This window comes from Drosophila albomicans, chromosome 2R (assembly GCF_009650485.2).
Source record: "Drosophila albomicans strain 15112-1751.03 chromosome 2R, ASM965048v2, whole genome shotgun sequence".
Classification (NCBI taxonomy): domain Eukaryota; kingdom Metazoa; phylum Arthropoda; class Insecta; order Diptera; family Drosophilidae; genus Drosophila; species Drosophila albomicans.
Window position 1 is genome coordinate 687,334 of NC_047631.2, and position 14,003 is coordinate 701,336.

General features: G+C 41.1%; 2 protein-coding genes across 2 annotated transcripts in view; one reads left to right on the forward strand and one right to left on the reverse strand.

Moving 5' to 3' along the window:
* The window catches only part of LOC127566109 (uncharacterized), a 117,789-nt gene extending 115,923 nt beyond the window's left edge, over positions 1 to 1,866 (forward strand). Inside the window, exon 2 of the mRNA XM_052007682.1 lies at positions 1,762 to 1,866. The gene's annotated coding sequence lies outside the window, so the exon portion shown is untranslated. The remainder of the gene's footprint in view (positions 1 to 1,761) is intronic.
* LOC127566221 (uncharacterized) lies at positions 213 to 13,671 on the reverse strand. Its single transcript, XM_052008189.1, has 3 exons — positions 13,653 to 13,671; positions 8,022 to 8,043; positions 213 to 1,000 (listed from the first exon to the last, which is right to left on the reverse strand). The coding sequence occupies exons 1-3, from the start codon at positions 13,669 to 13,671 to the stop codon at positions 262 to 264; spliced, it is 780 nt and encodes a 259-aa protein (XP_051864149.1). The 3' UTR covers positions 213 to 261.
* Between the last annotated feature and the right edge of the window lie 332 nt (positions 13,672 to 14,003).

Below are 14,003 nucleotides of genomic sequence, written 5' to 3' on the forward strand. Positions count from 1 at the left end.
TAAATGATGACGCGCTGATAAGTTCTCAATTTCAACTGTCTTTATCATTCTATGCTAAGTTACATTAAGCCTAACTTAACTAGAGCGGCGAAGCGAGGCGAATTCGCTCAGAGAGCAACAAACGAAAGCTTTATTGCGCTCTCGCTTCGCCCTAATTCTAACAACTTCATGATACTTCATTTACTACTTCTTTGATACTTCATGCTCTTAATTATTATTCCTCAAATGCGCCAACACCGGCCCCGATGAACGGCTGTGCCTTCATACGATTGGCAGAGGCGCCAATTTGTGTACTGGCCGTTTGTATAGCCCTCCTGAGCTAGTTCGCACGTCTGCGACGCGCACCGCCCCGTCCGCTCCTGGGTACACCGCCTCGACTCGACCCACCATCCACTGCATCGGCGGCTGGTTGTCTTCTGCGACGACGACGAGCTCTCCGACTTGCAGATTCGGCTGCAACTGGTCCCACTTGGCCCGTGCCTGCAGGCCCAGCACATACTCCCGGGACCATCGCTGCCAGAACGCACGCTTGAGCGACGAGACTGCTCGCCATCGCCTTAAGCAACTCAGACCCTCCTGGTCCGGGGTCCGCGATGCTGCCGGTGCCACCAGTGGACCGCCCACCAGTAGATGCCCTGGGGTTAGTGCCTCGCCGTCGTTGTGGTCGTTGCTTACGGCTCCTAGCGGGCGGGAGTTGAGCACCGCCTCGACCGCCACGACCACTGTCTGCAGCTCCTCGGCCGTGAGCAGGGCGTTGCCCACCGTCCGTAGGAGTAGGTGCTTTGCAGACTTCACACCTGCCTCCCATAGTCCTCCGAAGTGAGGAGCCCTCGGCGGTATGAACGCAAATTCGCATCCGCTTCTTGATGCGAAGTCGCGAACTGCGTTCTCCTCGGCCTCGACTCGCCTCCTCAGCTCCTCCAGATGGCGACTTGCCCCGACGAAGTTCGTCGCGTTGTCGCAATGGACTCGGCTCGGGCATCCTCTTCGACCAACAAACCTTTGGAAAGCCATTAGAAATGCATTAGTTGACAGATCGGATACAATTTCTAAGTGAACCGCTTTTGACGCAAAACAGACGAACAAAGCTATGTACGACTTGAACGGCGGCTTTCCGCGAATCCTATAGGTTGTCTCAACCGGGCCACAAAAATCTACCCCACAAATTGAAAATGGGCGGAGCGCTCGGAGTCGATCAGCAGGCAAATTTCCCATAATTAGCGTAAGCAGCCGAGGTTTGCATTTAAAGCAACGGATGCATGATCGTACTGTCTGACGACAAAGCTCTTGAGCATTGACTAACCAAAGTCGTTCTCTGAGAATGCTCACGAGCGTTCTTGGTCCAGCGTGACAGTTGGCCAAGTGAAGGTACCTCACATAGCTACGAGCAAATTGTGAGCGCTTCGACAAGAGGAGTGGAAACTTGGCATAATACGAAATAGGAGCATTTACCAGTCGCCCCCCGACTCGCAACAACGAAAACGAACACCAAGATCCTTCATACTCATGTATGAAAGGATTGAGTCGTTGTAGACTCGAGCTCACATGTGTACTCTTACGAACCCTTTCTATATTGTCTCTGAATTCGAAATCCTACACTACTTCTACTATTTTACTGAATGCTTCTTTCAGTTCTGATGCCCTTGGAACCAGTTCAAATTGAACTGTTTTGTCTTTGCATCTTCGAATGAAGCGGAACACATAAGCGAACACTCTCAACAGACTTGTGTGCGACGAAAAACTTTCGAGCGAGTCCACTAGATCTGACTTTACCACTATAGCTGTCAGTCCAACAGCTGTTTTGCGCACTTCCAAATTGCGCGTCTCTTCAGAGACGAAATGGTGGTTAACTGGCCATGCGTCGTGTGGTTCCATCAAGAATGACGGACCACTAAACCACATTGACGCGCACAGTTCAGTCACATAGCAACCTCTCGATACAATGTCTGCGGGGTTCTGCTTAGTTGGAACATGACGCCATTCCACGCTCTCTGACCACTCTTGAATCTCGGCCACTCGATTCGACACGAATGTCGCGAGAGTGGAAGGATGTGACCGGATCCAATGAAGAGTGACTTCCGAATCTGACCAAAGAACCGTCCGTTCAATTGGTGATCGGATCAGTCTTCGTATGCGGTGGCAGAGTTCTGCAAGAAGGTGAGCTGCACACAACTCAAGTCTAGGAAGAGTCTTAGTCTTGAGGGGCGCTACTTTTGATTTTGAGGTTAGTAATGATACTTTACAACCTTCTGCAGTTTGCGTACGAACGTAAATACACGCCCCATACGCTCTTATTGAGGCGTCGGCGAAGCCATGTATCTCTATCGGTGACGTAGGCTCTGTGAACAAATATCGTGGCACTTTTATATTTTGCAATTGTGTCAAATTTGACTTCAATTGCCGCCACGATGTATCCAAACTCAATGGTATGGATTCGTCCCACTCCAACTTTTGAAGCCAGAGCTCTTTGCTTTTATAATTAAGGGACTCAATAGGCCAAGCGGATCGAATAACCGCGATGTCACCGAGAGAATGTTCCGTTTTGTCGCTTTAAGACCCATGAATGAATCGCCGATCCGGAATTGGAACACGTCTTCATTTGGCAACCAAATCACACCTAGAGTCTTGTTTGCGTCAGTCTCGGAGATCGTTATCGGTTTTGGTGTACTGTCTGATGCGGAGAACCCAGGAGCATTCGAGAACCACTTCGCAAGTTCAAAACCTGCTCCTAGCAGTATCTGCGACACTTCAGACTTAATTGTCTTCAGGTCTTCGACGCATGCGGCACCAGTCAACATATCGTCAACGTAGAAGTCTTGCCTGATAACCTCAGCTGCCATGGGGTGCGAGGATTTCGTAATCTCGCTCAGCTGGATCAAACACCGTATGGCCAAGAATGGCGCTGGCGCAGTGCCATATGTTACAGTATTTAATCTGAATAATCTCAACGAGTCTGATGGATCTTTTCTCCACACTATGAGCTGATAGTTTCGATCTGCCTCGTGCACCATAACTTGGCGGTACATCTTTTTGATGTCGGCCGTTAATGCATATTTATGCAATCGAAAACGAAGCAGAGTCGAAAACAACTCTTCTTGAATGGTCGGCCCGACCATAAGAATGTCATTCAACGCCTTATGTGTCGAAGTGCGACACGAAGCATCAAATACGACCCTCAGCTTTGTCGAAGTGCTTTGGGGCCGTAGTACACATTGGTGCGGAATAACATAGTGTGTGTGTACTTGGAAGGATGTGACTCACTTCGGACATGTGGCCCATCTCTACATATTTTAACATAAATTCCAAGTACATTCGCTTTAACTCGGGATCTCGAGTTAAGCGTTTTTCAAGCGACAAAAACCGCCGTTTAGCAACTTCAAATGACCACCCAAGCTGGTGCGAATCTGATTTAAACGGCAGTATTACTTCGAAACGACCAGACGGCAATCTTCTCACATTATTTGTGAAATGATCTTGTTCAGCTGAAAGGACTTTGGAGGGAGAGCGCACATCTTCGACAGTCCAAAACTTCAGCAAGGTCTTGTCAATCGAGCTCAAACTTTCTTCCTGATAGCTCAGATTGACAGTCATCTTCTGGTGAGATTTTTCACCAGGAGTGTACCGCCCCGAGACAATCCACCCAAGGCTTGTCTTTTGGAGGATTCGACACTCTGGACCTTGCTTGATTTGGCCAACGGACAATAGGTCAAAGAATGTTTCAGCGCCGATAAGAAGATCAATTTTCCGCGGTTTGTAGAAATAGGGATCCGCTAGCTGAATATTGTCAGGTATCTTCCAGCCACTGACATTTACAGTGTGATCTGGCTGATAACCTGATATCGATTTGAGGATCCATAAATCGATCGCGTATTCATTGCAGCCAACTTGCGACTTCACCACAGTGTGTATCTTTTTCTTAACTTGAGAATTGGATTCACCAATGCCAAGCAAGCTGATGCACGAGTCTTCTCTACGCAAATGCAGCCGCTGAGCTAGTTCCTCAGTCACAAAATTAATTTGTCACCCAGAGTCCAGCAAAGCTCGGGCTAAGACGAAATCGCCTGAATTCGTCTTTATTTTGATGACTGCTGTGGCCAGGATCACTTTATCCGACACGGTCGCATGCAACGCATGTGAAGTGGATGGACGATCAGGCTCAACACCGGAGAGACTCGGGGGTGGTAACGCTCTACTATTTGTAGTCGCAGAATATATGTGCAGCAACGTATGATGTGAACGGCTGCAACACGACACTTTTTTGCCTTCCATTTGGTGACAGTGTGACCCTTCCGAAGACAATTTATGCATAATGCAGTTGTTTTCGCGTAGTCGAATCTCTGTTTAACTGTCAAGGCAGCAAACATCGAGCAACTCACGATGGAATGATCATTGGAATTGCAATATCCGCATATTTGGGTCTTTTGATCAATCTTATCTTTGAGCGTCGTACACGAAAACGAGCTTTTATTAAGCTGTTTAGCGGAAACGGCTTGAGTATCGGACTTTGTCGAATTCTCAGCTGACAAGTGCTGATATCGACGATTAAGCACAGTTTCACACTCACTCCATAATGGAATCTTCGTGTAATCTCGCTACTCATCCCACTTCTTCTTTGTCATTGCATCAACTTTGTGCATGACCAAGTGAATAAGGATTGCATTTGCAATCCTCTTATCATCACCTATCGATAACAAAGATCCGTATATCGCAGAGACAGTGTCAATCAAATTTCGCAACGCTGCGAAATCTTTGGCAAATTGAAAAGAGCAGTGATATCAATCATTGTCATATACTCTCTTCAAACTCGCCATTGCTTTCTCAGAGTTCTCCTCGGTGACTTGAAACGCTCTCACCGTTCCAAGAGCCTCACCAGAGAGACAAGAAATGAGATGATTGAATTTCTCAATGCGCGGAATTGAATGGTCATTGTCAACAAGAGTCTCAAACAAACTTATGAAATTTTTAAATTCGGAATACTTTCCGCTGAATTTTGGCAACGACAGTTTGGGCAGACGGGTGCGAGGAGCGGCAATCGGCTGAATCGATATATTAGCGGATGAAGTATCGGTCAACGATTTCACCATCGCCTTCAGCCTTGCCTTTGCAGTAATGCAAATCTCTTCTAACTCGGTATTCGTCATATTCGTCAAATGTCTCAATTCTGCTTTGATATTCGAGAGCATTTTCAATATGCGACGACAACATCTCAAGCCTGCACTCTAGCTCTGTCAAATCTCGACCGATAGTGTCATCGAGAATTTGATCATTAATTCTGCTAATGCTCTTCACGCAAATAGCAAGTTTCTTTCTAGAGCCTTCAAGAGTTTCTTTCGAATTCATTTTTTATTTAGGTTATTAAAGGAGACGACAAAAAATAAAATATAAAAATAAAATACAAAATAAATCTTGTTGCTTCCAACAACAACAACGAAAAAGAAAATTTAAAAAAAAAAATTGATTATTATTTTTTTGAATTATTATTTTGATTTATTATTTTTTTTTTTTTTTACATATATTATTATTATTTTTGAATTGTCCTAGCAACCACTAAGCTATCTCGGACAATAATAGGGGAGTACACAATTCGAGGGAGCAAACGAGATATCGCACTGATATGCTCAACCAACGAATGTAGGGGAGCGAGTTCTGAGCGCTGCAAAGCGCGCGACAACGAAAAGTGCAAGCAACAACACAGACTACAGAGCGCAATGCACTGTGCAGATGCTGGCTTGCTAACGTATGTATGTGTGTATGTGCCCTGTTTCTAAGCGCGCGAAATGAAAACGAAAATGCAAGCAACAACAACACGGAGCCGATATGCACCGGTGCAGTGTTGGCTTGCGGGTATATATGTATGTATATACGTATGTGCGCTTAGCAACAGCACACAACTTTCAGCGGCTACGAATCTGGTGACAAAAGGGGCGACGAAAGCGAAAATTGCAACGAACTAAGAGAAGAAGTTCGATGCAATGGAAATAACAATTTTCCCTAGTCACTTTCACTTAGAAAACAAAAAACAATGTTCTGCCTAAGCGGTTCACTTTTTAATTTATAAATATAAAATTTAAAAACAAATGCTCTACTATTACGTATGTGCCAAGAATTGAAAGCGTCACTAGAATTTGCAACTTGGCAACCAATTCAGTTGTTTACTTTCAATTTTTCGCACAGTACCTGGAATTGGCGATCTGTAATGATCCCAGCCACTTTCCTCTGTGTGTTCTGCTTGGTGCAGGGTATCCTCCAGCGATGATGCCGAAAAATCCAACGATGATTAACACAAGGAGATCACAGCACTGGCACAAAGTCAATTGATTCTTTATATTTATTATATTATATTAGCGACCGGCGCGAATTTGTTTCGGTTTTTGTTTTCTGTTTTTCAATCAATCACTCGCGTTCAACAACAATTAGAGTCCACCCGGGGGCGCCATGAAAAATCACAAGAGTTTTTATGATATTAATTTACCGCTTTATTCGCGAACAAAGAATGGACCTAATTGTTGTTGGTACAAACGACGAAAACAAAAACGGAGAGAATGATGACGCGCTGATAAGTTCTTGTTTTCAACTGCTTTTATGATTCTATGCTAAGTTACATTAAGCCTAACTTAACTAGAGTGGCGAAGCGAGGCGAATTCGCTCAGAGAGCAACAAACGAAAGCTTTATTGCGCTCTCGCTTCGCCCTAATTCTAACAATTTCATTTGGTACTTCATGCTCTTAACTAATAACTATCAAATGCGCCAACAGCCTCCTTCTACCTGTTACATACATTTCCTGCCGGCACAAAGTTATAATACCCTTCTACCCTATGGGTAGCGGGTATAAAAAGACTATTACTTATTGATTAAAAACTGTTAGCGTCATAATTCAATTCTCTGTCCTTCAATGTATTAGGACTCCCTTCTTGATAAGGCTCAAGGCCTATACCCATTGGTTGCAGCATCGGTCACCTTTTTATAATCGGGATACCTGTGCATGAGATCCTCAGATGCCAAAATGTCACGCACCTTGTGAAATGCGCATTGTTGCGCTTCAGTGTACTGCAATACTTTGCTCCGCGGTCAGTGCTTACTGACCAATCTATTACGCCTTTTAAGATGTCTGAAATAGGCCTTGCTATTACAGCGAAGTCCTTAATAAATCATCTGAATAATTCGCAAGTCCCAGAAGTAACCTGACTTCGAATAGTTTTTGGTTCTCGAAAGTTCTGTATGTCAAACCGTTATAGGTAACAATGAATCCGAGAATGTTTTTCTTAAAAAAAAACGTACTTTTTCTGTAGACCCCCTCATATTTGTTCACATGGGCTCTTTAGAACTCAGTATACGAGCTTGTCATTAGTTTCCTCGTTCTCCGAGAATATTAATAAGTCATCAACGTAAACGTAGCAGAACTACGAAAGGAAGACCGAATGGAAGTTTGCCACATTTGTATTTCCTCCGGTTTACCGAGAAGAGAGTTTTTTTTAACTATCATGCTTAGCGGTCATGATTTAGTGATAACCAGACTTGAAGAACAGAATTTGGCTTTACCCAAGATTCTTTCATTGACCTTTGATATGACATTACTAAACGCATGTACCGATTTTCTGCCACGTCTTTCTTATCCACCACCCAAATGGGGTTATAAGGGGAGACCGAGTTTAATTATATACATTTTTTTTTTCAGTACTTTGAAGAACTTTTACTGACTGACGTGCGTTCAAAAATCCACGTTATTGAAGTTGCCATCGGCACAAGAATGGCGATAAATTTGTTTAACTTCCGTACCCTATTTAAGCTGTCTTGAGGCTTATTGTACTAATGCGTGCGTTAGGAGGGCAAGGCCTACTATCTCGTCGAATATTAACTAACTTCTTTGTTTTTAATGACTTATAGAAAATTGGTTAAAAAGTTATATACAAATGCCCATCCTCATTTGTATTCAAAAGAACGTTTTTTTTACGAATTCTTTTTAATTGCTTTGTCGTCACTATTCCCTTACTGTTTCACTCCCGCGGAGCAGTCAACTTACACAGTGATCTGGCGATGAGCCGCTGTCCGCAGAATTCCAGTAGATTTTAGTTTTTAACTTGATATTTCGCTACGCGTACTTTTGGTGTTTGTTCGTTTATAATTATTGTTTTTGATAAGCACACGCGTGTTGTTACATTCGCTATTTGGGCGCCAATCAGTTATTTCAAGTTTCAATCAATGAATTTTAAACTTCACTTTTATTTAATGTATCTTTATCTTTATTGATAAATAAAATGTTTTTTTCAGTCGATCGATCTGTGAATAATGATTTTATTTGTTTACGATTGAAGCTTGTGTTACTTGAACGATGAGTGTATTGAAATTTACTCAGCATAATTTCGTTTCCACGAGTTTGTTAACTAGCATACAAATAACATAGTTGATTTAAAATTAATACAATAATTCGATTGGAAGCTTGGCAACATTTCTAACAACTTGAGCAGGCATATTATCCTATATTGTCCTACCTATCCTTAAGAAAGGCAATATGTTATGTCCAATGTTCAAAATTATCGCGGTATTACTGCGATAATTCGCGATATTACTAATACCATAGGGTAGAAGGGTATTATAACAGCATCAACAGCCGAGACGATTTACCCATATCCGACGGACATTGTCCGTCTGTCTGTCCGTATGAAACACTGGATCTCAGAGACTATAAAAGATAGAGCTCTTTTCCACAGCATTTGTTATGTATGCACACAGATCAAGTTTGTTTCAAATTTTTGCCACGCCCACGTCCGCCCCCGCAAATCAAAAAAATCGAAGAAGAAGCGTAATTTTAGAGCTGCGAATTTTGGTGTATACAATAATAACCATAGTAGTTATGATTCCTGAAAATTTGGCCGCGATCAGATAAAAAATGTGGAAGTTATTAAATAAATGCTTTTGTATGGGCAAAAACGCCAACTTACTAGGGGTCTTAGTTGCTTTGGTCGACAATTTGCTATAAAGTGCGGTCTATGGTATTTTTTGAATGTGGCCCATAGTGATATACCAAATATACCATTTGGTATAATTTTAGTCTTTTTGTAGTATTTTCAATATTTTGCATTTATTCAAAATCGGTAGCGGGTATCTCACTGTCGAGCACACTCGAATGTAGCTTTCTAACTTATTATTTTAATGGCTTTGTATCTAAAATTGTTCAAGTTACTTCTAGAGTGCCCTAGGGTAGTCACTTGGGTCCCCTAGTGTTCACTTTGTTTATAAATGATCTTCCTTCTGTTATAAAACATGTACTTATTATGGATGCTGATGACGCTAAGCTATGCTTGACATTCATAATAGTCTTGCGGACTCACGGTTGCAAAATGACCTTAATAATCTTGAATCTTGGGGCACAGTATATCTAATGTATCTCATTTGTAATAAATGTAAACTTATGACTTTTTTTTGTTAAAAATTGTGTATAATATTATACTTTCCAGAGCGAAAAGAGTCCGTGAATGACTTAGGTAAAATTAAAATTCAAACACGTTATATCTATTGTCAATAAAGCCATAGGAGTGCCTGGATTCATAAAAGCTGGTCGAAAGAATTCATCGATCCCTACATCACTACAACTTTGTATATCTCACTGGTTTACCCTACACTTGAGAATGTATCTTTTATCTGAAATCCTCAGTATAGGGTCTAGCAAGACAGGATTGAGTCAGCGCAAAAATAATTATTGATTTTTGCTTTTTGTAATTTAAACTGGAACCATAATATTAGATTACCACCTCAACAAGGAGTCGTATATGAAGTTCAATCTATGGTAGTGAAATAACAAAAACTCTTGGCCTAGTCTGGGATCCCTCATCTGATCGGCTGTTATTCAGGCTTTCTTTGTTAGAAGGTGGTTCCAAGCCGTGCAGGCGTTTTAACTCTATTTCCAGTCTATCATTTTCGAGAGCTGTCCTTACTGCTAGGCACCGTGTCTAATCTTATGGATTTTGTGATGCTAGCGAAGAGTCCTAACGTACTTGCTTATATGTGGTGTTGAGTTGGGAAGGGCGTCCTTCTCAGGGTCAGTTGTTGGGCTCTAAGTCCAGAGTTGCACCACTCAAAACGCTTTCGGTTCCTAAGTTGGCATTATGTGATACTTATATTTTGGCCAAGCTGCTTTGCGAAATTCGCAAAATGGGTTTCCTTATTTCTATTATTAGAGCGAATCATTGGTGCTGCTCTCATGGATCATGATCCGTGTAAGTTCAACGTTTTTGTGGCAAATCGAGTAGCGTATATCCAGGAGCGTCCCCTCAGCGATCTTTATAAGTTCGTCGTCTTTACCTAATGGACAAGATCGAGTGGAAGTTCAATCGATTTTGTTTCCCGTTTTTTGGCGGACTACGGGAAGCATCAGTCAAGAGACCAAAGCATCAACTATGTATATCGCTGTGTTGACGCTGCATTCTCAATTTCGACGAGCTTTGCACTCTGGCTTGTCAAATAGCGACAATAATTAATAGTCGCTCTTTGCTTTCAATTTCAGAGAATCCTGAACATTTGAATGTGTTGTCTCCCGCTCTGTTTGGTGGTCCACCAACCCTGATTCTCAAACCAGCCTTAGCCATGCTAGATTACAATCGCTTTGATAGCCATCCAGCAGTGTCAGTCAGCTGCAGCAGGTCTTGTGGACTCGATGGCGGTAGGAGTATCTGCCTCTTATCCAGCAAAGATGCAAGTGACACTCCTGAAGATAGATTGCATGTAAACGACGTGGTCTTGGTAAAGGATGACCTCCTGATGTGAAAGCGTCATGTGGTAACTCTCGGAGAGCCATAAACGGACAATGTCTACTGCTCCTGAAGTTTGATGTTGAGAGACAGGCCTTCAACAGCGGGAGTATGTTAATGTTAATGCTGTAAATGTGTCTGCCAGCAGTGCAGCTTCTGCCGGCACCACTGTATGTTTTCTGGCACAGTTAACGTTCGCCTCCATTTCAATCGGCTAATTGCATTTTTACTACTTCTTGTACTCTACTTGAATCGTGTCAGTGATGAAGCTTGAATAATGGAGTTTTCGCGTTTTATTTAACAAACGAAATTGTTTTCCTGAAAGCTGAAATAAAAGCCTGAAACAAAAGCTTAATTACTCTAAATTTTTAGAGACCCCAGCGAGAAAAAAAATAAACAAACTAAACACATTATAGTTGACTATGCAACCCCAGTCAATGTCTGTCGATTGCTTAGCTGGAGGCTCTACTCCTTGTGCAACAGGTCCTTGAAATGGGGTGCCATCCCAATCGTAGGAGGATGGCGTAACTGCTATCACCTGCGGTCGCTAGCGGCCACACTTTTAATGCGGTGGTGCAATAATACACAGTCACAACTAACAACATGAAATTGATGAGCGCGGGTGCGGTTGTCCTTGCTGACTCGAACCAAGAGAGCGAGGCGTCAACCTTTACTGCTGAGGAAGCCGACTTACCAAAACCCTACAGAAAACGGACAATCACGAAAAACATAATATTTTGGTTAGTCCGCACAATGAGTTTGCGGAAGTCCACACATCAATTAAAATTGTGAGTTCTAAACAATAAGTTGATGATAGCCAATATAGGGTACTTAAGTAGGATCTATCGAAACTTCTCTCCATAGTATTGCAGACTCCATTGAAAAAGCTGACCACTTTAATGAATATGCGGTAAATTCTGTCCGTTCAAACCTCACATCACCGCAGAAGTGGCCCGAATTATACGCTCTAATCATAACGAAATTAATATTTTTTTTTGACAGCCAGGCAGTCATTAGATGTGGTCAAATGCAATGTTGTCCTGGAGAGCAGAAGAGCAATAGAGCCGCTGCATATTTATAAGATGGCAGACAGCCTTGCCAAAGAGAAGGTAGGGTTTGATATAAGAAACATGAACAATGTTGTAAAATCCGTTGGCGTTGAAATTGAAGTATACTCAGATGTAAACTATGCTCAACAATTATCTTTTTATTATATTTCAATAACTCTTTCGGCTTGACTAGATATTTTTTCTTAAAGTATTTTTTGTCTTCGATTGATAATTCAGTTGTCTCGTTTTTAAGCCGCGGAGTTCTTCAAATAATGGTATGACTTTTTTAATTTAGTTGAAGTGGTACATATGATGTGACAAATAAGTTTTTTGGTTGTCTCACTATGACTCATACTTTCATCAAATCCCCATTTTCCAATCATCGTTTGGTTTTTAATAGACTTATCCAGTAATTGGTAACTTGGAAATAGGTCAAATGATATTTTGCTATCAACGAATTCCCTTATCAGCATATATTGACTCTTGAATATGGCGATTTCCATTACTTCATTGGATTCTGCTTTCATTGACGGCTGTTGATGATTTCCATTGCACAAAACGCATAACAGCAGATTGGAATACCTCGATGAGCACATTCCACTATTTGCTGAGATGTATTTTTGATGGATTTAAGGATTGACTCCTTTACATTCAGTAAACCATATTAATATTATACAATCGAAGATTCTTTCCAATCTTACCGAGTCCAGAAAGCAAAAATGTTTTCATATACATATGTAGTCAATCGATTTACAAAGTTTGGTGAGTTCAGATTTGTAGCTGCTATTCTCAATATTATCGTTGAGCTTCTAAGCTGCACCACTTATGAATTTGACTGAGTTGAACAATTATCAAGCCTCGTCACCGACACGATTTCAAGAAGAATGCACGAACACAACAAGAAATTGGCCGATATATGTAAATGCAACCGAGCGTTAGCAGCAGTGTTGCCAGTTTAGCTTATTATAAGCTAGTTCTAGCATATTTCAAAATGGAAAAGCTTGTAAAATATACATCTAGCTTATAGCTTGAAATATAGCTTATTTTAAAATGTATATAGCATATTCTCGTTTTAAATGTATTTGCGACATAAACAGTTTGTTTTGTAAGAAGAATATGCATGAAAATATCGGAGCTTGTTCTTTTTTTGCCGATGGTTACGTGCATTTCATATGATCGTGAATTTATTTCTAATTGATAGTATCATCGAATTTCGATAAGTTGTTCGAAGTGTTAACACTAATCGTTTGGAGTTGTGAAATTATATAAAGCGTATGTGTGTATAAACAAATTTTTCGGGTGCTCAAAACCTGGCAACACTGGTTATCAGAGCCAGAGGGCATGCAGTGCTGACAGAAGCAGAGCGCTAACAGCAGCGCACTGTGGGCCGGATTGCCGATTTGGTGGCATTAAATCGAATATTGCATTTATCGAGCTGAAACTTGGCATACTTCAATAATAGACCACTCTAAATATTTAAGCAAACTTCCAAGTAAGTTTGACCACGCCTACTCCAACTGCCCATATAGACATCATGACGTATACGTGATATTCGAAATTCTAAACTTTTTATTTTTTATTTATTGCACTCCTTTTTTCGTCGCTCAGTTTACATTCATCTATGTATTTGACCAAATATAAATTTAGCCAGCGCGGAAGAGTGGCGCCCGATGTCGATCCACACGTCCAGCAACGTGGCAACTCAAGCACATCGTGGAATTCAAGCACATCTAAAAAATTAACGAACACTTTTGTTAGCTTTTTGTTTTCTTTGGACAACACAAAAGGTTAAACATATATATATTACTTTTAATAAATTATTACACCAACTGTGTTTCTTATTCTTAATTTACATACCACCAACTTCAATGTCCATTTTACAAAATATAAAATTTTTCTTTCGTTTGGATTTGCCAAGCGCACAAAATCACCAAAAGTTTCCAACCAAATTTGTCACAAAATGTTGCATTTTTAACAAAAATATTTATTGATACTTTCTATCTAGGGTATCTAGTTTAAATATATAAAATATAAATTAAGATTTTCTTCCTATAACAATAATAATAACAATTAAGAAGTTGTTTTTATTAGAGATTATAATTCTTATTTTAGAGCTTATCAACAATGTTTGCATGCTGTATTTCAATCGCATCTTTATTTTCCTTTTTGCCCGTTGAAATTGATGTTACTAAAATAATGAAATTTGTA